The sequence below is a fragment of the Scyliorhinus canicula genome, chromosome 5, assembly GCF_902713615.1.
Source record: "Scyliorhinus canicula chromosome 5, sScyCan1.1, whole genome shotgun sequence".
Lineage (NCBI taxonomy): Eukaryota > Metazoa > Chordata > Chondrichthyes > Carcharhiniformes > Scyliorhinidae > Scyliorhinus > Scyliorhinus canicula.
Window position 1 is genome coordinate 147740609 of NC_052150.1, and position 26407 is coordinate 147767015.

Consider the following 26407-nt stretch of genomic DNA (forward strand, 5'->3'; position numbering starts at 1 on the left):
GTCAGTATCCGTGGAGAGAGGACCCCTGCAGGCCTGTCAGTATCTGTGGAGAGAGGACCCCTGCAGGCCTGGCAGTGTCCGTGGAGAGAGAAAAACACAGTTAATGTTTCAAGACTATAGGCGGGATTCTCCGAGCCCCCACCAGGTCAGAGAATCGCCGGGGGAGGCGTGAATCCCACCCCACCGCTCCGACGGCGGCTGCCGTATTCTCCGGCGCCAGTTTTCGGGCGGGGATCACGGGGCAGCACGGTAGCATAGTGGTTAGCATAAATGCTTCACAGCTCCAGGGTCCCAGGTTCGATTCCCAGCTGGGTCACTGTCTGTGGGGAGTCTGCACGTCCTCCCCGTGTGTGAGTGGGTTTCCTCCAGGTGCTCCGGTTTCCTCCCACAGTCCAAAGATGTGCGGGTTAGGCGGATTGGCCATGCTAAATTGCCCTTAGTGTCCTAAAAAATAAGGTTAATGGGGGGGGTTGTTGTGTTACGGGTATAGGGTGGATACGTTGGCTTGAGTAGCGTGATCATTGCTCGGCACAACATCGAGGGCTGAAGGGTCTGTTCTGTGCTGTACTGTTCTATGTTCTATGCCGGTCGGGGGCCGTTGGCAACGCAACCCCCCCCCCCCCCCCCCCCCCCCCCCGGAAATTCCTTGCCCCAATGGGCTGAGCGGCTGTCGGTTTCTGGCCAGTCCCGCCGGCGTGGATTGGACATGGTCCTACACGGCGGGACTTGGCTGGTAGGTTGGCTGGTATGGGGGTGGAGCATCGTGAAAGCGGCGCCGATCCCGATTTGGTCGTGAACGGCGATTCTTTGGCCGATCGCCGAATGCAATTTCGTCATCGGCACCCGGAGAATCCCGCCCCAGTCCTGAACAGCGCCCGCCCGAGGTCCCCGAGGCAAATTGAATACATCTCAATGCCTTGGGAAACTGTATATTACAGTGAGACTAGCTGCCTCGCTCTAACATGCAGATTTGCCAGAATGTGATCCCGCCCACGACAGGCGTGGTTGACATCACAACTTCTCGAGAGACGCAGCAAGCTGGGTCGATCCCAGTAACAGGGTCTCCCGAGTTCTATCGCCCACATTGTGCCACGGCACACAACTTTTCGGGTGCAATTTGGCCTTTCAGTCGTCCCTCAAGTGTGGGCTAGCCCAGTGAGAAACTCCCCAGGGCCTGAGAAAGTAAGTGTGGTTAGATAGCAGTGGGAAGCTCACTAACAGAGCTGGGGTGAAACTCCCAGCAAAATCCGCGACAAATGATTCGGTAGATTTGATTATTTGGTGACTCTGGCATGTCAGATGTATCAATTAACTTAGTTCTGTACTTTCTCAGAATTTTAGTAAGTCCGATACAGAACCACATTTTTCTTTATTTTGTGTCTATTCTGATGCGGGCACCCCGAGTGTGATCTATCTGTTCTAATGTTATTCCCCCTCCTTTTTTCTCAATTCATTGATATTTCCTTTCAAGTGTTTACTTAATTTTCTGCTGCAAGTGCCATTAACAATTATAGCCTTATATGTTGAACTTTGTTCTGTTTAAAGTTAAATTTTGATATTTTTGGGGAGCTCATCTCCCAGTACACAATCCCAACAGTTAGCAGCTAATTCTGCTCACGCTGTGAAGCGCTAAGGTTGTCAACTTGGTTATTATCAGTTAAGGTGAGTCACATTTGTATAGTTAAGATGTTTTTGTTGCTTACCATGGGCGCGATTCTCGGTGCGCCAGCCCCGTTTTCCAGTGCAGCGTGCCCCCGCCGGCAGCTGGATTCTACATTCCCATAGCCGGCCATTGGGGTTTCCCATTGTGGGCACCATGCCGTCAGGAAACCCGTGGGCGTGGGTAAGCTGCCAGCAGACCGGAGAATCCCCCCGACGGGAGAATTCCGCTGCATGTAATTGTAACCTTTTATCAAATCTGAAAGTCCTTTATTGTTTCTACCTACCCAGTTGCTGAAAACAAAGTCTGCCACTCATTGTGTTCTGACGATGGTTGCTGGGGCCCCGGACCCTCAGAGTGCTTTTCCTGTCGTTACTATATCCGTGAAAGAGACTGCGTTGAGACATGTAACACTTTGGAAGGGTAAGTACAGTGTAACACTTATTGAAATGCTTAACAAGGCCACAGTTACTTTAAAAGATGTTTTTTGATTTGCTCTTGGGGGAATTACAAGCACCCACAGTATTAGCCTTCCAGCAGCAGTAGTGACATTTTCCTGCCAAATTTGTTGCAATCTGAAATCCACTGACTGAAAGAGTGATGGAAGCAATTCAATCATAACTTTCACAAGGGGATTCACTCAATACTGGGTAGGGGGAAAAATGATAGAGCAATGCAAAAAGAGCTGGCAGAGGCAGGGGGGAAGTGTAGGCCTAATCGGTAGCTCTTTCAGAGAACTGGCATATGGAGAGTGGACCGAATGGCCATATCTGTATTGTATGATGCTATGACTCTTATGTTAATACCAATATCCAGGGAGTGCTGATCTCCGGAGACTTGAGTACATGATCAAGTTGCTTCTTCAGTGCAGTACTGAGGGAGTGCTGCACTACCAGATGCGATGCTAAGGGAAGGCACCCTCTGAGATGCACACAAAAGATCAAATGACAAAATTCAAGGATAAGCAAGAGAGTTCTCGAAGTGCTCTGGCCAACATGTATCTGTAAAATTCATTTAGTATTTGCATTTAAATTGCCATTATTAACAACCTTGTACAGCATGAGGATAGGGGGCTATTGTCATTACATATGCCTTGGCTGAGTACGACAACTGAAAAATCTCTTGTTACCCTTCCCGACAGCTTCAGCTGACAGAATCTATTACCAGGTGCTAGACTAGTCATTTAGTTCAGAACTTTGATATTGAATTAGGTATAACCTGCTGAAATTTGTATTATAAAACTTAACAATATAAATAAAAAAGAAAAATGGTAATTTCAGACAAAAATTGAATTACATGAGAACTTGAATTGAACAGCTCTGAATTGAACACCAATTATTCTGCATTTTTGCACTAATAGCAACACTGAATGATATCTTTCCTTTCATGTGTCAGTTTGGCAATAATGTACCCTCCCGCCAGGAGTCTGATATTCGTCTGTTTCAACAAAATAAATGCCCTTGCTATAAGGCAGCAGGAGGTGTAGACAGAGTCAATGAATGGAAAGTTGGTTTGTGTGATGGACTGGGCTGTGTTCTCGACTCTGTAGTTTCTTACAGTCTTGGGCCGAGCAGTTACCATACCAGGCTGTGACGCAGCCAGATAAGATGCTTTCTATGGTGCATCTGTAAAAGTCATTCACCTGATGAAGGAGCTACACTCCAAAAGCTAGTGATTCGAAACAAACCTGTTATACTTTAACCTCGTGTTGTAAGATTTCTTACTGTGCCCACCCCAGTCCAACGCCGGCTTCTCCACATCATGTAAAAATTGGTAAGAGTCAATGTGGACATACCGAATTTCCTTAGTTTCCTGAGGAGTTATAGGCGCTGTTGTGCTTTCTTGGTTATAGCGCGACGTGGGTGGACCAGGTCAGATTGTTGCTGATGTGCATACCCAGGAATTTTCTTTATCCTTACTGATTGTGGTCTATGGTGTAGTGATATTCAGATATCAATATACATGATCAATGAATGTAAATGTAGTACTGTCATTTCAACACTGGATGGCTCACAGTCAGATACTATAAGAACTGATTTCCCGCCTTTTCTAAGTCAGATGATGATCTGATTCAGAACAGTGAACAAGCAAGACATAGAATAGCTAGAGTGAGAGAAGTTAGAACTAGTTTGTTATAATAGTGTATAGTTATATAGTTATCTGTATTGTACTTTAATTCTTTGTTGTTAGTTTCGTATTCAGAAAAAGAACTCACAGTTTATTATTTTATTACTCATTAAATAGTTCATCTTTTAACAAGAAGACTATTGGTCATTTTATCATCCTGGTGGATTCAAGAGTAATATATATATTTTAGAAAGTCATTATTTAAAATGTAACATATGGGTCAGAAAGTCGAGAATCCTATTGCAGAGGGAGAAGCCAAGTCCTAGGTTTTGGAGCTTTGATGTGAGCTTGGCTGGGATTATGGTGTTGAAGGCAGAGCTGTAGTCAATGAATAGGAGGCTGACGTAGGTGTCCTTGTTGTTGAGATGCTCCAGAGATGAGTGTAAAGGAGATGGCGTTTGCTCTGGACCAGTTGTGGTGGTGTGCGAATTGCAGTGGATCAAGAGATTCTGGGAGTATGGAGTTGATGTATCTCATCACCAGCCTCTCAAAGCACTTCACAATGATAGATGTCAAAGCCACCGAACGATAGTCATTGAGGCACGTTGCCTGGTTCTTCCTTGGCATCGGTATAATGGTGATCTTCTTGAAGCAGGTGGGAACCTCGGATTGGAGTAGGGGGAGGTTGAAGTTGTCCGCCAACACATTCGCCAATTGGTCCGCACAGGATCTGAGTGCACGACCGGGAACTCCGCAGGACCCATTACTTTCCAAGAGTTCACTTTCAAGAAGGCCGATCTGACTTTGGAAGTTGTGACGGTGGGTATTGGTGTGTCCAAGGCTGGTGGGGGCAGTTGGCAACATGCTTTCCTGCTCGAACCAAACATAGAATGCATTGAGTTCATTGAGTTCAGGGAGGTGTGTTCTGCTGTCAGAGATTGTATTCAACTTTTCTTTGTAAACTTATGTTGTTGAAGCCTTGCCACAACCGAGGAGAGTCCATGACGTTGGTCTGTGACTCTAGCTTGGTCTGATATTGTCTCTTGGCATCCCTGATGGCTTTGTGGAGGTCGTACATGGATTTCTTGTATAGGTCAGGGTCGCCTATCTTGAACACCATCAGTGGGGAGTAAATCTCCCAATTAAACCATTGGTTCTGGTTGGGGAACCTACGTACTGTTTTCTTTGGCACGCAGTCTTCTACACACTTGCTCTTGAAGTCTGTGACGATGGTGGCATACTCATTTAGGTTGGCTGCTTGGCTATTGAATATGGACCAGTCCACTAACTCCAAGCAGTCACGTAGGAGTTCTTCCATTGTCTCGGACTAACTTTGCATGACCTTCTTAACCGGATGCTCCTGCTTAAGTTTCTGCATGTATGCCAGGAGACGGAGCACCGTCTTATGATCTGATTTTCCGAAGTGCGTTCAGGGGATGGATCGGTAGGCGCCCTTGATGTTTGTATAGCAGTGGTCAAGAATGTTGGCACCCCTTGTGGGACAGGAGATGCAATGCGTCGGTGGAATTTTGGCAGTACAATCTTGAGGTTGTCATGGTTGAAGTCCCCGGCCACGATGAACAAGGCCTCCGGGTATTCTGTTTCACTGTTATTTATGGCGGTGTACGATTCATCAAACACCTTCTTCACTTCCGCCTGGGGTGGGATGTAGACCGCCGTGATAGTGGCAGAAGTGAACTGTGAATTGTAAGTGTATGGTAGAGCAAAGTAAAAAAGAAAACAAGAAATCCTGACGACTAAAGTAGAAATTCTTGTACTCCCATTGTATTCATTGATGCAGAGAAGATGAAAAATCGACCGTGACCTGTAATCCTTGAAACAATAATGGTTGAATAAGCCAATAGTGGGAAGAAATGCCTTGGATTGGTGTTGGGCTGAACATCATACAGTAAAGCTGCTTTTTAGTTTCCTTTTCTACTTGCAAAAAATATCAGCATAAAGTAAGAATGATTTCCACTTTGAACAAGAAGTTGATGTGTTCCATTGGCCAGCTATATTCTGAAAAGAGCATATTGCATGTACTCATTTGCTGAAATCCAAGAACAGAAATATAATTCTTCAAAATCTGTTGTGTTTAATATCCAAAGAGGGAAATCAAACCTTGTTGAGCAAGTTGGACCTTACTTTTATGTTTATTTTTCTTTCTCTTAATAACCTGTTGTTTCCTTGGGAGGCGGTTTTCATGTGTGAACGGTAAATGGGGGAAGGTGGTGGGGTGGGGTGGGGGGGAGGGCGGTGGGAGAGAGTGGCAAAGATATGTAGCTGCCTGGAAAAATCATGGTCCATACATTTCTTTGCAGGTCACCCATCAATAATACACAGTAGGTGAGCTGCGTAATGTCAGCTCCTGTCACCTTGCCAACTCAGGTTGCGTAAGCACTGCTCCAGGATCATGTGGCAACTTAAAGAGGAGGTGCATTTTTTGTGCAGCAGAATGATGCAGCAATAAAAAGCAGCAGCAACCAGCCTAATTCGAGAACCTGCAGAAGCAGCTAATAGCACTTTCACAACCTTTAAATGTGAAAGCACAAGCTTATGAGAGAAACATGTTCTCACAAACGCTAGACATCTTTCAAAAGCAGCTGAGGATCTATTTTAATATTCTATGCAGTGGCCACCCAAGGGTGTTGGGTAGGAGCAGGAAGTGACCATAGTCAGGAGGCGTGGGTTGAAAATAGTTTTGTGAAATTAATGACCTAATGAGACCCTTTTTGCAAATATTAATGACCACTGCTTGTTTGATATGGAAGGTGTAGTCACTAGGATTCATATCCTCCTGAAATCAGACAATAGGCAAAAAGCCACTGAAAGTGAATGGATGGAGCATATGCTCTATTTTATGGGCCCTAACACACTCTTTCTGCAAATAGGGCACCATTGATAAAATCACCACCTTCTTCTTTCTTTGCATTCAGATTATTCCAAAATTACTTATTTACGTTTTATTTGATCAACATTTTTGGGTGCAGCGAACAGAGGGTTTATCTTTTGCTCTGTCAAATACATCCCTAATGTAGGCTGATCATTTGGATGAGTTTGAGGTCTTTCTACATTCCAAGCCTAAAGTGGTGGGAGATTCATAATGTACTATTTAGCCGGTGTTGCATTTGTTTTGATTTTGGAGATATGAGTATCAAAATGTTTAGTCACAAACAATGTTTACTTGTCAATTTTTAACACATTTCTTCAGGTTTTAACTTTTAAACTATCAATCTTTTTTCTTTCTGCAAAGGGAGATAAGAGAGTATGTGGATCAAGCAATGTGCATTCAATGTGACGCAGAGTGTAAACCACAGAATGGGACAGAAACCTGCACTGGTTCCGTAAGTCAAAATTAGGAATGAGCAAAATTGAAAAATAACATAGTGTTCAAATACATGATGAAGCATAGCAGAACTATTAGCTATTAAAGGCTGAAATACTGCATGCAACAGCAAATAAAATAACTGGAATGCTGTACCTACAGATTGAATCTAACCAGAATTTGGCAGTGTCAGGCCCGGACAGAGAACTGTCGTGTAACCCTCCAGTTGCACAGACCAGTTGTCTCACGGAATCTTGAGCCTCTTTGCCAAAAGAAAATGAGTGGTTCACGCCATCATTCTGGCAGGGCGAGACCTCATAGAGCCAGTAGCCAGCTCCAAAGAGATTGGGTGCGTTCCTTAAAGGGCACTCTGACCAGTGCTGCAGCCCAACGGCCTCCAGCCCCACATCACAAAGGTCTTGGCGGTCCCCCCCCCCCCCCCCCACCCCACCCCACCTCACCCCAACATTCAGCGTGAGCAATCCACCCCTCCAGCCCCGCCACCAACAATCCTCATTAGCATTCTCCCCCCTTTCAATGTCTGCTCTCCCTCCATCCCAGCACACATCAACGCACCCCCCAACCCCACATGGGGCTCCAGGCACAGGTTGGCACTGCCACTTGACACTGCTTGATCAATGGTCACGTGGACTGATGGGCAACAAGTTTAATTCCCACTACAGCAACAATCAGCCCTAACAGATTGCTTCTTCACTGGAAAGCAAACTTGTTGAATTAGTGAGCTTCTGAAAGATAAAAGCAAATTACTGCAGATGCTGGAATCTGAAACAAAACCGGAAAATTCTGGACGATCACAGCAGGTCTGACAGCATATGTGGAGAGGAGAGGGAGCTAATGTTTGTCAAAGACAAAGAGTCATCCAGACTTGAAACATTAGAGATTGAATTGCAAATTTCTGATGGACTTTCCAAAGATAGAATTTATTTTGTTTCTGGGATATGGCCAATACCATGATTTGTCTTTAGTGCATTCTTTTATATTTCTCTTCTGATATGGTGGCATCTAAAAACTGATGGTGGTATTCAACAGAAGAATGAATTGCCTTAAAAAAAATACACAACCAAATTAGCCACATTAGCTTAAATTCTATTTGATTAAAATTCTATTGAGGTGAGAGTCTCGTTTCAATTTCAAATCTAGGCAATGTGCCAGGATCTCTGGCAAAGTCTGGAGAATTGAATGAGATTAAGAAAAATGATTTCCATTGTCCTTGGTGAAGGATAATTTCATGTTGCAATACCACCGATTTAACTCTGTCCTGGACAAAATGAAATCTTGATTCATAATGTGAAAGGTACTGTTTGCTTTTAGGCAAGTCACTGTTAACCTGCTGAATAAGTTCTGTCCAATTTGCCTCTTACAAGTTCTGTTCAGGTGGACTTGGTCAATAATCCACTGCTTTTCCATCCTGTGACACTTGTCTTCATTTATTCATTTCATTGACTAGAGCAATGAGAAGTGTAAAGAATGTGCAAATGTGAAAGACGGCCCACGCTGTGTAGGTAGCTGTCCCTCTGGAATCTCAGGAGAAAATAATACTTTGGTCTGGAAATACCCGGATGAGAATAAGAATTGTCAGCAATGTCACCAAAATTGCACACAACAGTAAGTAATGTTTAGTTCTATGTAATATTGTAGTTGATGCTAAATGACGGATTTTGAATGTCATAATTAGTTGAAAGGGATTTTTCCAGATCTTTTCCGCTTCATTATCCTTCTGTTTTTTAAATCATTTTTGTTCAGTACCAGCAGTAATAATTCACCACAAGTTGATTGGGAGTGTCTGTATTGGAATGTATGAGATGTATAGGCAAAGCTAGATTGGCCATTTGCCATTTTTATGTTGTATGAACATTGGTTCTGCACAAGGTACACAAAGAGCAAGAGGTAGGAGGTTCAGGTCCATTCAGTTGAAATAGGTTTTTCATGGAAACCGACAAAAATGTTAGCGAGCACTGGACTTGGGGTTGCATGGTTACTCCGTGTATTTATCACTCTGTTACTATCCTGTGGCTACATCAATACTATTTTGCACATACAGAATGCTGCCATCAGTCTAAAAGACATCCTGCCTACTACACAATTGAATAACATCTAGTATGAATTTCAGTGCTGGTGTAATGGCATGCATGTAGGCCATACATCCCTGTGATTGGCTGGTTGAATTGAACAGTATGTTCCTTCAGTTATTTGCAATGATGAGAGATTAGACCCTACTCCGTCAGCCTATGCCTTCAAATCCCAAAACAAATATCTGTTGTGTTTCCGCATTTGGCAATACTTGTGAACAATGCTGAGTGTGCTAATAGCTACACCAACAACTAAATTAAGTTGTAACATGATTCATTTTCATTTGTTGGAAATGTAAATGAACAGGGAACCGTTCTCGACAAACAAAAGCAACATGTTCAAGCCTGGTGCTCTTTTTGAATTACCCAGGAGCTAAGGAGCCTATAGTTCCTTGTTGCTTTCTCCACGGCAATGTCTCAGCCAATCAGACAACTTACCAATGAAACAGCATCCTTTTCTCATGTAGCATAAATCATTGACATTGTTTGAAATTTGGAATTCTTGATGAGTGCAAAATGAAAAGCTTCAGTAACATGTCTCATCTTAGCAGTATTCAAGTTCTGTTGTCCCAAATGACTCTTTAATCTAGAAACATTCTCTGCTGGCACAAAATACTTTGCCTCTACACATCATATCCCCGTAGGTCTTACATGGAGATTGAAATGCAGTCTATAAAGAGTCATGATAATGCATACTTCCTGTTTGTGGGTTGTCGCAGCACAGCATGACACCGATCCTCCAGATGAGTAGATAGACTCATAGAATGGTTACAGGACAGAAGGAGGCAATTTGCACCATTGTGTCTGTGCCAGCACTCTGCAGCAACAGCTCACCTCTTGTCCTGCCTTTTTCTTGCAAATGTTTTCTCTTCTTATAATCTAATTCTCTTCTAAAAGCCAAAATTGAACCTGCCTCCACCATACTTACAGGCAGTGCATTCTAGATCCTAACCACTCGCTGTGTAAAAAATAGTTTTCTTCTTGTTGGCATTGCTTCTTTTGCCAATCATCTTAAATAACTGTTCCCCCCCCCCCCCCCCCCATAGCATGTTTTCTGGTGGAGGACACAGCTCGCCATTGGCTTCCGAGGCTGAAACATTTTGTGTGGCCTGCCTGGCTGCCACCAGGGAACCCACCGCGGGAGGGTCAGCTTTAACAGGACCAGAAGGTCTCACCAGTACGAAAGACTTGAAAATCCCACCCTATGTTTCTCATCCCTGAAACATGCATGTGAACCTTTTCTGCACCCTCGAAAGCTTTTATATACTTCTTAAAGTATGGTTCCCAGAACTGGACGCAACACTCCAGTTAAGGCCCGATCAGTGTTTTGTATAACTTCCTTGTTTTTGTACTGTATGTCCCTATTTATAAAGCCTCGGATCTAGCATGTTTCATTGGCCACTTTCTCAGCCAAGCCTGCCTCTTTCAATGAATAATACACATGTGGCTCCCAGGTTCCTCTACTCCTGTATCCCCTTTAAAATTAGACCCTTTATTTTATATTACCTCTCCCTCATTCTTCATACCAAAATTAATTAATTCATACTTCTCTGCATTAGATTTAATCACCTACTTGTCCACCATTCCACTAACCCGTTTTTGTCTTTCTCAAATTTAACATTATCCACTACACAGTGCACAGTACATCAAAGTATCTGTAGATTTTGAAAATGTGCACTATACATCCAAGTGTGATTAAAAGTAGGGGCCCAAATACCGACCCCGGGGATTGCCACTAGAAACCTTCCTCCAGCCTGAAAAACAACCTTTTACTATTTCTCTCTGTTTCCTGTCAATCAGCTAATTTTATATTCATGCTGCCATTGTCCCTTTTCTTTCTTGAACTTTAAATTTGTTCATGTGTCGGTTGTGCAACATGTTATCAACTGTTTGTTTTTTTGGAATTCCATGTACACCGCATCAACCACATTACCCTCATCCATTCTCTTTGTAAAGTCAGCAAAATAACTCAATCAAGTTAATTAAACATAATTTGCTCTCAACAAATCCATGCTGGCTTTCCTTATTTAATCCACATTTGACCACGCGACTGTTAATTTTGCCCTGATTTATTGATTCCATACTCTTCCCCACCACTCCCTTCCATCCTTTTTGAACAAGGGCCTAACTTTCGCAATTCTCCAGTTCTCAGGCATCACTCCTGTATCCAAGGAGGGTTGGAAAATTATGGCCAGTGCCTCCATAATTTCCACTCCTACTTTTCTCAGTAACTTTGGATACAACTGATCTGGTGAAAAGAACCCTCAATGGATGCAGACTTGGGGCAAAATTCTCCCCCACCCAGCGAGGCGGGGGGTCCCGGTGTAGCGGAGTGGCGCCAACCACTCCAGTGTCGGGCCTCTCCAAAGGTGCGGAATTCTCCGCACCTTTAGGGGCTAGGCCCGCGCCGGAGTGGCTCCCGCTCCGCCAACTGGCACCAACGGCCTTTGGCGCCATGCTGATCGGCGTCGGGGATGACTGAAAGGCCTTCACCAGTCGGCGTGAGTCTGCACATGCGCCGGAGTGTCAGCGGCTGCTGACGTCACCACCGGCGCATTCGTGGTTGAGGGGGTCTCTTTCGCCTCCGCCATGGTGGAGGCCGTGGCAGCGGCAGAAGAAAAAGAGTGCCCCCACGGCACAGGCCTGCCTGCCGACTGGTGGGCCCCAATCGCGAGCTAGGCCACCGTGGGGGCACCCCCCGGGTTCTGATCGCCCCGCATCCCCCCCAGGACCCCGGGGCCCGCTCACGCCGCCTGCTCCTGCCGGCACAGAGGTGGTTTAAACCAGGTCGGCGGGAGAGGCCTGACAGCGGCGGGACTTCAGCCCATCCAGGGCCGGAGAATCACCGCGGGGGGACTGCCGACTGGCGGGGCACAATTCCCGCCCCCGCCGATTCACGGGTGGTGGAGAATTCCGGCCATGGCGGGTGCGGGATTTACGCTGCCCCCGGGCGATTCCCTGACCCTGCGGGGGGTCGGAGAATTCCGCCCCTGGTCCATGTTGAACAGGTCTGGCATCTGTACAGAAGGCATGCATCCTATAAACCACCTGGAATAAACAACTCTATGTTAAATATATGTAGCTTCTCCATTTGGGAAAACATTTCCACAATTGTCAACGAATCAAAAAAACTGGACTCATTGCAAACCTTTTTCTCACAGCGAGAGATTCTGATTATTTTTCTTATTAAAATTCTGCACGTGTTGTGCACTTTTCTGTAAAACATCTTGAATGTAGAGAACCAAATGAGCTGGATAAGGCAATCCTTTTTCGCGTTCTTAGAATTTTATTCAAAACTATTGCTGCAGGAATCTGCTCTTGATTGACTTTTTTGATTTTGATTTTACTTGTCTTACTAAAACTAAAATGATTCAAATTATTTAATTAGAGTCAGATTTGAAATGGAACTAAATAACTGAATGTTTATTTATATTTCATTCAATGTTTATTGGTTTGCAGGTGTAAAGGACCAAGGCTTGAGGATTGTGAACATATGAGGTAAAGTTTTCCAAAAAATTCCTAATTCCAATGATATTATCTAATTCTAATGATCACTGCCAATGCTTGACATCAGTTTATAATTGTCACCGTTTAGCATTTTAAAAACCTGCACAGCAGCGATTCTGCAAACGAAAACAATTAATGTCTCTAATGAGAAGATGAGTCGGTGATGTTTCTCAGGGGATTGTTCTAATGCTGTGGTGATAGACAGATGGCAGATACACTTCTGTGGTTCATTCTTTTCAAGTATAATAATGATGTGACCACCGTATTTGGACTCGACAGTGTTATGCTCTTTCAGAGGTCTGCAGTTTAGCCTCTCAGTTTTTAAGTCAAATATCAGCTAGATAAGCCAAACAAAATTTTATTAATAAATACATTGGATGAATGCTATGGGCGGAACTCTCCGGTTGTGACACCGAAATCGTGATCGGCCGGAGAATTGCCATCTGCGCGAAATCGGGTGCGGACCCGCTTTTGCGATGCTCAGCCCCCTCAAAAATGTCATTGGGACAGCCTCAGGACCTCACCTGAGGCCCTCCCTCGATTCTCCAGCCCCGATGGGCCGTGTTCCCGACAGCGTGGAACACTTATCCTTTTTTTTTTCCGTGAACCCGGCCTGGTGGCTGCGGGCTCAGTCCAGTGCCACCACAGTCGGCGGTGGGGGGGGGGAGGGGGGGGGAGCCGTTCCGTGGACAGGCGGGGTTTGGCGGGGGCTTTGGACACTGGTGGGAGGTGGTCAGGGAGTGGCAAGTGGGGTTACTGGGGAACAGTATGTGGCAGGTGCCATGTTGCACGGCACGGCCGTTGCAGGCTGGCGCCGTGTGCATGCGCGGCGATGGACCCGGCAATTCCCGGGCCGTATTCGCAGGTAAAGCCGGGGGCTTTACGCTGCGCGCCTGCTGGCCCCCACCAGACAGAGGGTCAGTGTAGCATTTACGCCGCTTTTTCTGCTATGAAACGCCACTGTTCCCACGCCAGCGTCAGCACTTAGTCTTCAAATCGGAGAATTCAGCCCAATATTAGCTGTAAAACGCTCTAAAGCAGGGGTGGGCAAACTTTTCCGTGCAAGGGCCGCATTCAGAAATTCACAATTCACAAAGGGCCGCATAGTATATTAAGTAAAATAATTACTTCACCCGGTTATGATTGTGGGCGCCTCATATAGAACATAGAACAGTACAGCACAGAACAGGCCCTTCGGCCCTTGACGTTGTGCCAAGCAATGATCACCCTACTCAAGTCAACGTATCCACCCTATACCAGTAAGTAACCCAACAGCCCCCCCACCCATTAACCTTTAAAAAAAAATTTAAAAAAAAAAATAAAAAAAATTTTTAAAAAGAAAATTTTTTTTTTTTTTTTTTTTAATGACTTGGTGGGCCGCAGAAATACCTTTGGCGGGCCGCATGCGGCCCGCGGGCCGTAGTTTGCCCACCCCTGCTCTAAAGTGTCGCAGATTCAATAAAGAGACTGTATAATTGCAAAATCTTTCCTTAAATTCTCGAGCAGTAAACGCCCAACGTGGGAGGAAAGACAAACTAATTATTGCTGGAGAGACTGAGCATTGCATGCCCCTGAGTGGTTAAACTGCATTGTGAAAGGCAACCATTCCTTAGCGAATATATATGTACACCTACCATTTGATCATTATAAATATTGACAGAAATTTGTCACAACTATTCAACACATTAGAAAATGCATGCATATTTAAGATTTTTACTTATCTGTGGACACATCTGTCAATCAGGAGTATTTGTATGTATTTGCTAAGAGTCCATTCAATTGACCAATATTCACAATAGGTAAATAGCTCCTTCAGATTGCAGGAAAACTCTAAACTCGGCATTGAGTTCTTCAGTAAGTTAAATCACGACTTAATCTGATTTAATATTAAAGGCGGAAATTTATTCAGATCATTCTCCTGTTATTTGAAAAACCGTGACAATGGAATAACGCTAGGGCGCGGGATTTTCCATGCCCTACCTCCGCAGCATGTTTGCCAGCAGCAGAGGCGACTCGCCATTGGAGCTTCTGGTTCCAACGATGTCACTGACATTTTGCAAGGCTTGCCCATCCCCCCACTACGGAACGCACCACAGGGGGTGGGGCACCTTTGGCGGGACCAAAACAATCAGCCAGTGGGAAGGTCCAGCCAGTGGGAAGGGCCAGACATTCCCACCATTAGACGTGATGAGATGAAGTGCACTTTATCCTGTCAACTATTAGACTTGGTTGCATCAGCTGGTTCCCGTACCAGGCGCCGGAATGTGGCGACTAGGGGCTTTTCACAGTAACTTCATTGAAGCCTACTCGTGACAATAAGCGATTTGCATTTTCATTCATCATTTCTCAATTATGTTTAAGAGTTCAAGATGGTGTAAACTTGAATTCTTGCAAAACCAAAGAATGTTATTCTCACAGATTCTTTCTTCTCCAGTTCTCGCATCCCATCCATTGCTGCTGGAATTGTCGGTGGACTTCTTGGTATAGTCATGGTGGCTTTATTGATTGCAGTATGCATGAGGAGAAGGCATGTCAGAAAGAAGCGTACGTTGAGACGTTTATTGCAGGAACGGGAGGTAACCAACTACAAGAATTACTTTTCATAAAACTGAAGCAATGATAATTTGTTGGGAGTCATAAGTAAAAAGTCATTTAAGTTTCATCCTCTAAAACTGTGAGACAAACCACAGTTTTTAGTCATTTTTTTGAAGGGGGTTCAGGTGGTCTATTGGTTCTGGTACAGCAACTCAGACCAAATTCAAACATGACAAAGTGCAAAATTGTAATTTAGAAAAAAATCTGTTCATTTGTGGATTAACACTGGAATATAACACTGAAAGCTGCTGAATTATCATAAGAATTACAGGGTTCTTCAGGGATGAGAACTTACCATCCCTACCTGATCTCACCTCCATGTGACACCAGTTAAATTCTATATGGTGGACTCTTAATGTCCTTATGACTAAAGTGGAGATGCAATAAAGCTTCTCTTAGTCAGTCCTTCTTGGAGGGTCTTGCAAAGGCATCACTGATGGCACTTCTCCAGTGCTTTGAAGTGCCTGCTACAGGTTGTTAAAGTCATCAAAGCTTCAAGAGGGCAGGTGTCACTGCTGCCTGGTAAACTGTGGCCTTGGTCTCAGATTTGAGATCCCAGTCCTCAAAAATTATTTCCTTCAAGAGCTAGCCTATTGTAGGGGATGATGAATTTAATTATCAATGTGCGACTTTGCCAAGAGGATGCTCCCAAGGCACGTTAAATGGTCCACATTTTCCAGAATCTTGCCATTGATCTTAATTGATGGGACAGGTGTTTTGTTGTGGGAGCTGTTTGGAAGAGGACCTTAGTTTTCCAGGTGTTTAGTGAAAGGTCCATTTTCTCATCTGCATTGGAGAAGAAGTCAACACACAAGTGTCATCTGCATATTGAAGCTCAGTGACTGATGTTGTTGGAGTGATTTTAATTTTGATTGAAGGCAGCTTACATTGAACAGTTTCCCTTATGATCTGTAGATTATCTCCAGACTTGTGGGTAACTTGCTGCAGGTGAGGTGTGGAATGAGGAAGATGGAGAAGAGTTTGTTCACTGACACAATTTTATTTGACCCAAGCCTTCATTGAGATAGTGTTTGTGATGATTCCATGAGTGAGGATCATGGCTTGCATGTCATCGTGGAGTAGGCAGAGCTTGGTGACAAATGTCTATTGGTAGTTACATTTGAGGAGGATATTACGCAAGGGAGGCATTAAATGCTCAATTTCTGGTCTTCCGCAAACTAAAGAAAATGCACTATGACTCATCGTGGATGAATCCATTGACATTGTTTCATAAACGCTCGAAGTACAATACAAACACAGCCTGAAATGAAACCAGAATGTGCATCACTTTTGTTTAACATGAATTTAACCAGCATTTTACCCTTTCTTATACATAAACATTAAATGAAACTCACTTAAATCTACACCTTGGGTGCAATTTTCTCACGACAGGCTCAACGGGTGAATCACGGGAGAGCCCCAAATCGGCCTCCGCAACGGGGGCGAAACCGCGCGTGAGTCACTTGACTCGTGGCACCCAGCCCATTAGACTCTTTTAAATATCCAGACGGCATATTCACCCAGTGCCTTAGATTCAACGGCCATGCCTGTGAAGCCTCAACCTGGTGCCGTTTAGCATTGGTTTCCACAATTGTGGAATTGTGGACCAGGGGCAATGGCACGTTGGGGGGTCTTGCAGGCTATTCGTTTCTCCCGGGTGTTTGGGTGGTCGGGGACAGGGCAGGGTAATACCCTGGCACCTCCCCTGGCACATGGCACCTTGGCACTGCCAGCATGGCACCCTGGCAGTGCTGCCTAAGCAGACTCCCACACGTACTCAGATCTACCCCTTAGCAGTGTCAGGCTACCAGGGACACTGCCAGGTGCCTGGGTACCAGGTTGGCACTGCCAAGTGTCAGGGCTTGGGAGGCTTATGCCCATGAAAGGGGGGTGAGGGGTGGTGGTTTAAGGGGGTCAAAGGCAATCTGTGATAAGTGGTTACTTTGAGGGGGTCAAAGGCAATCTGTGATTTTCCTGGGACAAGTAAACATGCTGAGACAGCAACAGTTTGTATTAGTAGTGTTGTCATGATATCACACATACACTGACTAAAATGTCAAGTACAGTCTGTATGTTCATGGAATCTCAAGCTCCAGTGCAGTTAGTTAACATGAATACCAAACGCACTATCCAGAATCAAACATGAGAGAGCAGTCCATTTTAACTCACTTTCCCACAACCTAGATGGCAGTGCAAAAGCAGTTTATAAAGCCACTCATTGTTCATAGTAGTCAGAGAATTTCTTCCCCATGGTGAGTAAAAAGGATCGCAAATTCACAATGTGACTTGTAATATTGAGGGAGTGAATATATGTTGTCCCTCTTGACTGTGAGTTTGTTCTTGACGCAGCTGGTTGAGCCTCTGACACCCAGTGGAGCTGCACCAAATCAGGCCCATCTAAGGATCCTTAAAGAGACGGAATTCAAGAAAATTAAAGTGCTTGGCTCTGGAGCATTTGGCACAGTGTACAAGGTAAGCTATCTGCCAGGACTAGTGCAGCAAAAAGAAAATTTGTGTTGACAGTAGAATTCAAATGTGACATTTTCCAGATGTAACACAAAAATCATGATTAACTTCTACTGTAGTTAGAAATGAAATGCAGAGCAATTGACCATATGTCATTTTTAAAGGGAAAGTGTGCAGTAGGTTACTTTTATCAGTTACCATGATGGAATGGGCTGACAGGAAACTGATTGGACCACCAACAGCCTGCATTTGTATGAAATCTTAACCAAGATAAAGCATCCCAAAGAATTTCACCTGGGAGAGCAGTGGTAGAAGAGTTGAATTAACTGAAAGTACATTTGAAAAGGTAAATATGAGGAGATGGGTGAATAATGTGAAAGCATTTAGTGAGAGTAGCATAAGTCAAAGCTGCACCATGAAGGAGGAGCACTGCGAAGGGAGAGACGTAGGAGAGACAAGGTTAGAGGGGTGTAGGGGACAAGCTAGAACATAGAACAGAAGAAGATTACAGGGTGGGGTGAGGACATGGAAGAATTTGTAAATGAGCACAATGATCTGCAGTTTATTTTTTTGGGAGGTTGGGGGCCAGTGCAGGTTGGAGTGGAAAATGGGACTTACTGCAGGACAGGAAAGTAGCAACAAAAGGTGGAATTTTCCAGCAACTCCTGTCAGCAGCATCTTCTGGTTCTGCCAAAGGCAAGCACCGCAGTGGGTTCCCCGGTGGCAGGACAGGTGAGCCACTCAAAACACTTTAGCCATCAACAGGACCCGAAGATCCCACCGGCGTGGAATCATGGTGATCAGCCTCCATCGCCGGAAATCACGCCGCAAAGCGGCCAGAGAATCCGTCCAAAATTTTTGTCAAGTTGGAGGAGGTTTTGGACATTGTTTAATTGGACTTCCAAAAAATTGCATCACACAAAGTATCTGTCACTAATGACCTGTCAGTAGAGAAGCCTCATTTGTGGGCAGGATGGAAACTAGATTATAGGGATTTAAAGTGGGAATCTCATGAGAGGTGAGCACAGAATTCAGTGGCAAAACTTATTTATGGACCTTGGAGATTAGGAAGGGTGATTTTCTTTTGGAATGAGGCTTTGGATAAAATAGCAATGCCTGGGTAAAGGGAGCCATTTATGATGAGTATTCGTCAAGGAGTGAGCTTTTGATATTCAGAATTTTGGGTAACTAGGATGATGAGGGAACAAGGAGCAAAATATGGCACTGAAAAGACGGGTGAAAAAACAGTGTGATCTCGGATCAGGACTAGTATGGGGAAGAGACGAGAGCAAGATGAATGAAGAGAGATGAGGAGTACAATATTTCTTTATTCTTTCATGGAATGTGGACATCACAGGCAAGGCCAGCATTTGTTGTCCATTCCTAATTGCCCTCGAACTGAATGGCATTTTAAGAGTAAACCACATTGCTGTGGGTCTGGAGTCATATGTAGGCCAGACCAGATAAATATGGCAGAAGTCACAGAAAGACATTAGTGAACCAGATGGTTTTTTCGACAATTGACAATGGTTTCATGTCCGGGTCCCCAGAGCATTACCCTAGTTGTCTAGATTACTAGTCCAGTGACAATACCAGTACGTCACCAATGGGTAAGGGTATGAAGATATATCCAGAATAATACTTAAAATTCCTACCTAACAGCACGTGGGGTACCCAACTCAAGAAGTGCAGTGGTTAAAGAAGGCAGCTCACCACTACATTCTGAAGGGAGAATTGGGATGGATTGGCTATGATAAAATTGCCTCTTAGTGTCCAGGGATGTGCAGATTAGGTTACAGGGTTACGGGGATAGGGTGGGGTGGGAGGGGGAGTGGACATGGGTAGAGTGCTCTTTCAGAGAGTTGGTCAAACCCAGTGGGCCAAATGGCCTCCTTCTGAACTGGAGGGACTCTATGATTATATTGAAATATTTTCTGACCACTTCATTTTCATTGTTTATTTCACTTAAAGAAACAGGACAAATCTTCAAAAGGTTAAAGGGCCTGCTAATCTTGTTTTTTTTATCCAATCACTTCGGCAAAATAAACATGTTTTTCTGCTTTGAGGTTTATTGAAATTTTCATAATTCTTTTACCACAGAAGCTTCCATTTATGGTTTGGCCAAACCTATGTGGTCAGTAGAAGAAATAAATTCATTTTAATTTTGAGTTCAGTGTATATTTGAAAAATTCAATCACAATGCTTGAATGAGTCAAGAGATTTTCGATTTCCTTTTAAAATCTCATTACTTCTACAGGGCCTGTGGAATCCGGAGGGGGAAAATGTCAAAATCCCCGTTGCCATCAAAGTATTGAGAGAAGCAACCTCCCCGAAAGCAAATAAAGAAATCCTTGATGTAAGTGGATATTGTGGTTGTTTGTTTCAATCCAAGCTATCAGGTTACCCTATATTTCAACAGTAGGATTTGTTCATCAGCTTGGATGTAAAACGGGAAAATGAATAGAACTCTACTGCTGCCAGTTTAACCCAAACTGATTAAATGACAGATCTTCCTTCTAGTGACACATTGCATTAGAAAAGTTTTTTCTAGAGCCCAAATTCAGCTTTTGCTCTGTTTGGTAATGTGCTTGGGTCGTGCTCATGCATTATCTATACCTACCAGTTTTACTATTTGACTTTTACCAAAAAGGCATCTGATTTGTTGTTTTGATTCAGGTTCACACAGATACAAGTGCACTTCACAGTGTGCAGATAATCACTGATAAATCCTGCATTTCCTTTTTTTGTTTTTTTGAAGGTAATTATGTCTCTGCTTATTCATGCATTCACACAGGCAGGCATACAAGAATTATTTCCTGCAATGACATTTCTTGGCTCAATGAATTGTGCAATGATTTCCTGTAAGGTAATTGTATGAAAAGTTTTCTAGCTGCTGTCCATGGGGTAGGTTCCAGGAATAGTTTCTCTATTTTCTCGAGAGGCCATCACTCTGAACTGCCTGCAGCATCAGATTATCAGAGACAGCAACATTTAGATACACCGTTTGTAGATTCAGAAATGGCAACAGGACATTTTGAGAGCATTACTATTCAAAATTATTGAATGAGTAACAGGAGACATAGCCTCAAGATTGTTACGAGGAGAATGAAAGGCAAGGTGAGAAGCAATTCCTTCAGGTGCTTATCACAGTTCGGAATACTTTATCACAGTTGGCTGTCGAAGACATAAATTGGAATTGGATAAGTATCTATGTAAGAGGAGAAGAAATAAGGTTCATATAGGCAAGGATAATTGGATTAGAATTGGCAGTTCAAATCAAAGGGCGGGAAAAGGTGAATGTATATCCTATGTACCTAATATTTATGGAAAGGGAATAGGCATATATTTTGAAATTGAACAATTCCAGGAATTCAGATATCCTGCAGAATTTAACAGCAAGGTCTAATTACCTCTTTTTTTAACCCATTACCTGTCAGTAAGATTAAGAGGCTAACTGGCTGTTGGGGGGGGTAAGTTTACGGCAAAACTCGGTCACGGTGAGAGACTTGGAGCGTAACAGTGAGGAGGGAAGATCAGATTGTGGAGAAAGACAGGATCAGGGGAAGCAGTCATACCCAAGATTCAGGAATTTCAAACATTTACCTTGTTTCAAATTATATTTTTAATCCAGCTCACAACTCCCATTTGATTTTAAACTCAGTATTGAAACTACTATTACAAAACCCTATTACTATCCCCCCCCCCAGTTTAGGGGGAAAAAACATTAAACATTAAAGCTAATAACACAAAAAAGAAAACCCACACAAATTCTTTATTAAATGTGCACATTGAATCTTCCCATCACACATCATCTCTGCAGCCAATTCACCTACCCGGCACATCTTTGGATTGTGGGTGTGAGATCCACGCAGACATGGGGAGAATGTGCAAACTCCACAGGGATAGTGACCTTGGGCCGGGATCGAACCCAGGTCCTCAGTGGCATAGAGGCAGCAGCGCTGCATCACCACCATCTACTACTTTAATTCAATCTTAACAATTAAAACTGAAATTGAAATAGAATATTCAAAGAGCACCGGGAAGCTTGCAGCAGTTCACGCACGCTACAACACTTAGAAATCATTCTGGAGGAGCACCCTAAAGTTTTCCTCTTATACTCTCACAACTTCCCGGTGTCTTGCATCTTAAATAACATCTTATTCACTGACGCAGCAGATCTATGTCTGGCACTTCTCTTACAGATTCCCTTCCCTGAATCCAAAAAGTTGACCAGACTAATTAGATTTAGGTTCCACTCCATATAATTATTAGTTATTTGGGTTTAGCCTTTCAATTTTGGGCGCCAATTGGTAAGGTTTAGGGTTTTGTGGTATGAAACCCTCCTAATAAAAACAAACTCTAGGTTTGAATTTTTAAGTTCTAACATTAGTGTCCTCAGTTGTGCTTGACCTACAAGGTATAAATAGCTAGTATTTATGAATCAAGTGGATTTATTGAGCAAGATTGACATATATAGTTAACAAGAAGCAGTGAAGTCAACATACAAGTTTTTCATCTCTCAATGTTCCAGAAGTTTTGGTGTAGGCGGCACAGGCGATGTCTCTCTTCTTTGTCTCTGTCTTTGAAGTGGTGTTGAACTGTGTCCAGAAACTGTGGTAACACGGCGCAAATAAAAATTACGATTTTCCAACTTTGATCCCTCAGTCTCCCTTCCTTCCTCCTTCCTTTTTTGGAGATGGTCCAAATTCATTCCTCCTATTGACGATAGGATGCAATCCACCTTGTCTCATCCCACCTTTGCAACGTTTCCTACTTTATGGGTCATAAACTCCGCAAGTTTACATTCCATCACAAACAAATACTCATTTCCTTCTTGATTCAGAGAAGTCATTAATAGTCACAATTCTCTTGTCAATATATCTAAACCCAAGCCCCACACTAAAGCTATTAAAATCAACAGCTAAGACCACATCTTATCATAATATTGGAGAATAAAGTTTCCTCTCTGGTACAGATTCATTAAAGTAATGCATAATTTGTTTAACATAAGTTGCCTCCTAAGTTCACAGTGTTTTAGCCATGCCTTCAAACTGATTGAAAAACAAACGCCTTGTCATATTTTGACCATTAAAACAGCTTCAACTCAACTCAAATGAGTTCCGTCATAAACCAATAAAACACTTTTGTTTCTTCTCAAACATCTATTTTTCACGTTTTTATTAAGGGGCAATTTAGGATGGCTAATCCACCTACCCTGCACATCTTTGGGTGTAGGGTTGAGACTCACGCAGACACAGGGAGAATGTCTGTTTCCCCAAATATCTTGACTGTTAATTGCCCAACAAATCAAAACTGAACCACTTAATTTTAAACTGGTTACAGAATAAAATCCATAGATATTACAGATTCTAAAAAAATTGTTGACTTCTCAAAATCTTACAAGATGCCATTGTGCCCAGTGTTTCTATGTGACCTTATTCAAGAGATTATAATCATGGTACTGCTTGAGATCAATGCTGACATTTTATAAATTACATCATTTTGTTTCTGATCGAGGGAAATGTTGCAAAATTGCACAAAAGTGGACCAATTTATCAGAAACACCTTGAGCTGAGGCCTATCGAGGTTTTAATATTAATTTCTGTGCAGAGAATGGTATTATCATGATGAAGAGACAGAACGTTCCTCATAATATTCATATTTCTGCCAGTGACTTGTCCAAAAATTAATTACTATAAAGCAAATCCCAGAAGAGCTCCCAGGAATGTCAGGCATAATTCAGCAAGGCCATTGTTCTCTGATTGAAGGATAAGCAAATATGAGCACAGGACGATGACTTGAAAGCAGCATTTGAGGAGAGCTTCTTAAAAAACACAAACGATTTATCGAAGGTAGCAATAAGAACTTTGCAGAGCATTAATCAAACATCATTTGCTTGACATGGATTAGAACATCTATCGATTTCTCGAAAACCTAAAGCATTTAAGCTTTTCTCAACACATATTGTGACAAAATGTTGCATTAAAAATATCTTTTGAAATATTTCAGAACATGATTAAATGACCATGCTAAAGTTTGCCCCTAGAAACACTGATGGCTCTCTGATTCCTCACTTAAGCACATGTAAGCATTAATGATAAGGGCCAAGTATCATAGTCTCACCCAGTGCTGTCTTTGTGGACAATGATCAGGAACAAGTATCCCGCATTATTTTTTTTCCTCAGCCTAGAAATGCTGAGACTGTGGCTGAAAATTGCTATCATCCCACAGTCCCAAGAACAACAACAACAACTTGTATTTACATAGTGCTTTTAACATGGTAAAACCCTAAGGTGCTTCATAGGAGAGCTACCAAATAAAATAAGGTACCGAGTCACTAGAAGAGATATTAGCGCAGGCGAAGAGGGAACTCCCAGCATCTACCATCCGAGCCGTGCTGCCTTTTGGGCAGAACACGGCCGGAAGATCGCGCCCCTTAACTTTGCTTGAATGACACCTTTATGTAGTCCGTATTTATATTTTCTGTGATCACGCTGTCAATGTCTCACTGTTTATTTGCAAATGGTTAAGAGGTACGAAGTGCTCAAATTTTCTCGTCTTTATGTTTGGCACTTTTATAGGGCTGTAAGAACACCAGTTTTTATATCCAAGAATTATGCATGACCTTTGTTCTAAGCAATTTCACACAGTCGGGTTCATTAGTTTTGCACGTAATATGTAGTGTGTAAATAAAGGGCTGAGTTGGCATGGAGGCTATAAGGATATTGGGGGCGGAAGGGAGAACAGGAGTTCATGGGAGTTTTAAGAGTCCATAGAGTTGACATTGAGTGGCATGGAGGCATAGGCAAGATCTTTTGAACTTCGCTTTCAAAAGATTCCCAAAACTAGACTATGGGTCATACCTCCTCTGAGATCTGTGAACTGTAAGCCATGTCGAAGCTCGCCCAGCTCCATGAAAATTGTAGCGCGGCCAGGAGATTCCAACCCTACAATGGAATTCAAGGTGCAAGCCTACATCCCATGACAATGTAAATGTAGGGCCCTGAGAATGGATTCCTGGATTTGTTTTATTGTCACGTGTACCGAGGTACAGTGAAAAGTATTGTTCTGCATACGATCCTGCATCACGTGTCATTTTTAAATGATTCTAGAATCCTTCTGCCTCCAGGAAAGTCTGAGTTTAAAATTACAGACAGTCTGGTTCAGCTTCAGCCAGATATCAGGGGGAGGAATTGAATTGGTAGCTCAGGACCAGACAATGGCTTCGGTCTTACCATTATTGGTAGTATCTCTGCTCCCCCAGTGCTGGGTGTCAGATAAGTGCTCTGAAAATTTAGCGACAGTGAAGCGGTTGAGAGGGATGAGAGGGTGTGGTCCGTGTTCATGTTGGACCTGTCTTGTTCCTGAATGATGTCACCAAGGAGCAGCATGGAGATGGGAATTCAAGGTTTTAAGCATTAAATTGGAATCTTGCATACACCATTGTCCCTCTGAACCATTGTAGAAGCCTTGTACAGTTATATTCCCGTTTTTAACAGCTTAGCTTTGGTTATCTAATTCAAGGTGTGTCGGAAGATCATTTTATTGTTTTCTGTTTGTTTTTATTTGCAGGAAGCATATGTGATGGCCAGTGTCGACCATCCTCATGTTTGCCGACTACTGGGGATCTGTCTCACTTCAACTGTACAACTCGTCACACAGTTGATGCCCTATGGCTGCCTTTTGGACTATATACGGGAAAACAAAGAGCATATTGGTTCCCAATATCTCCTCAACTGGTGTGTGCAGATAGCAAAGGTAGTTTTATATAGCAGCTCTTCAGTTTACACATAAATATGTGGTCCTTGCCTCTAAGTGATCAATAAATCAGCATGTAATTTAAAGTATTTATGAATTAACTGCCTTCAATCAACATGTCTAAAGTGCGGTAAGGTCTCAGACGAATGCATTTTCCCTCCTGCTTCACGTGAGAAGAATATACTGTATCAATCAGATATCTTGGGCCTTAGAGGTTAGTATGGAGTTCCACAATTTTGAGCTTTTGAGAAATGATAGGCAGATTAAGGTGAATATCAATGTTTCTTTTTAATTACAGGGCGATTTAGCGTCGCCAATCCACCTACCCTGCACATCCTTTGGTTTGTGGGTGTAAGATCCACACAGACTCCTAGAGAATGTGCAACCTCCACATAGACAGTGACCTGTGGCCAGGGTCGAATCCGAATCCTAAGCACCCTGAGGCAACAGTGCTAAGCACTGCACCACCGTGCTGCCCAAATGAATATCAATATTAACAGCAAAATTAAAGCCATGGACTGCAGCCTCGGTGCGCTGATTTGAGAAGAAAATAAACATCCATGAGCATAGCTTTTATTCCATATTATACAATGGTAACTTGTTTAGGGGTGCATGGTGTCAAACTCTGTCAATGTCTTAGCAGATATCCAAGGTCATGACAAACTTTGCATCAAGTAAGAAAATCCATGTGTGATTTTTCTTTGTACTATTTTAACGGAAGATGCTAGTTGTGATATATTAACGGTCTAACCTAGCTGTGCTGAGAAGTACCTTTGTGCCTATGTCGGGAGAATGATCAATAATGGTTGTACAGTTATGTCTATAGTTTTGAGCAGAGATCTTTACAGTTAATGCCACTGTCAAGATTCAGAAATTGTTCAAGAATAAGTTGGCTTTGTGGTTGGGCAATATTTCTTTCAAATGCGAATAAATACAAGT

At 43.2% G+C, this 26407-nt stretch overlaps 1 protein-coding gene across 1 annotated transcript in view; it reads left to right on the forward strand.

The window, feature by feature from the left end:
• Positions 1-26407, forward strand: part of egfra (epidermal growth factor receptor a (erythroblastic leukemia viral (v-erb-b) oncogene homolog, avian)) — a 307739-nt gene that overhangs the window by 255872 nt on the left and 25460 nt on the right. Inside the window, exons 13-20 of the mRNA XM_038797793.1 lie at positions 1951-2083; positions 6981-7071; positions 8521-8678; positions 12602-12640; positions 15084-15225; positions 17594-17716; positions 19968-20066; positions 25283-25468. Of these exons, the coding sequence (XP_038653721.1) occupies positions 1951-2083; positions 6981-7071; positions 8521-8678; positions 12602-12640; positions 15084-15225; positions 17594-17716; positions 19968-20066; positions 25283-25468 (971 nt within the window). The remainder of the gene's footprint in view (positions 1-1950; positions 2084-6980; positions 7072-8520; positions 8679-12601; positions 12641-15083; positions 15226-17593; positions 17717-19967; positions 20067-25282; positions 25469-26407) is intronic.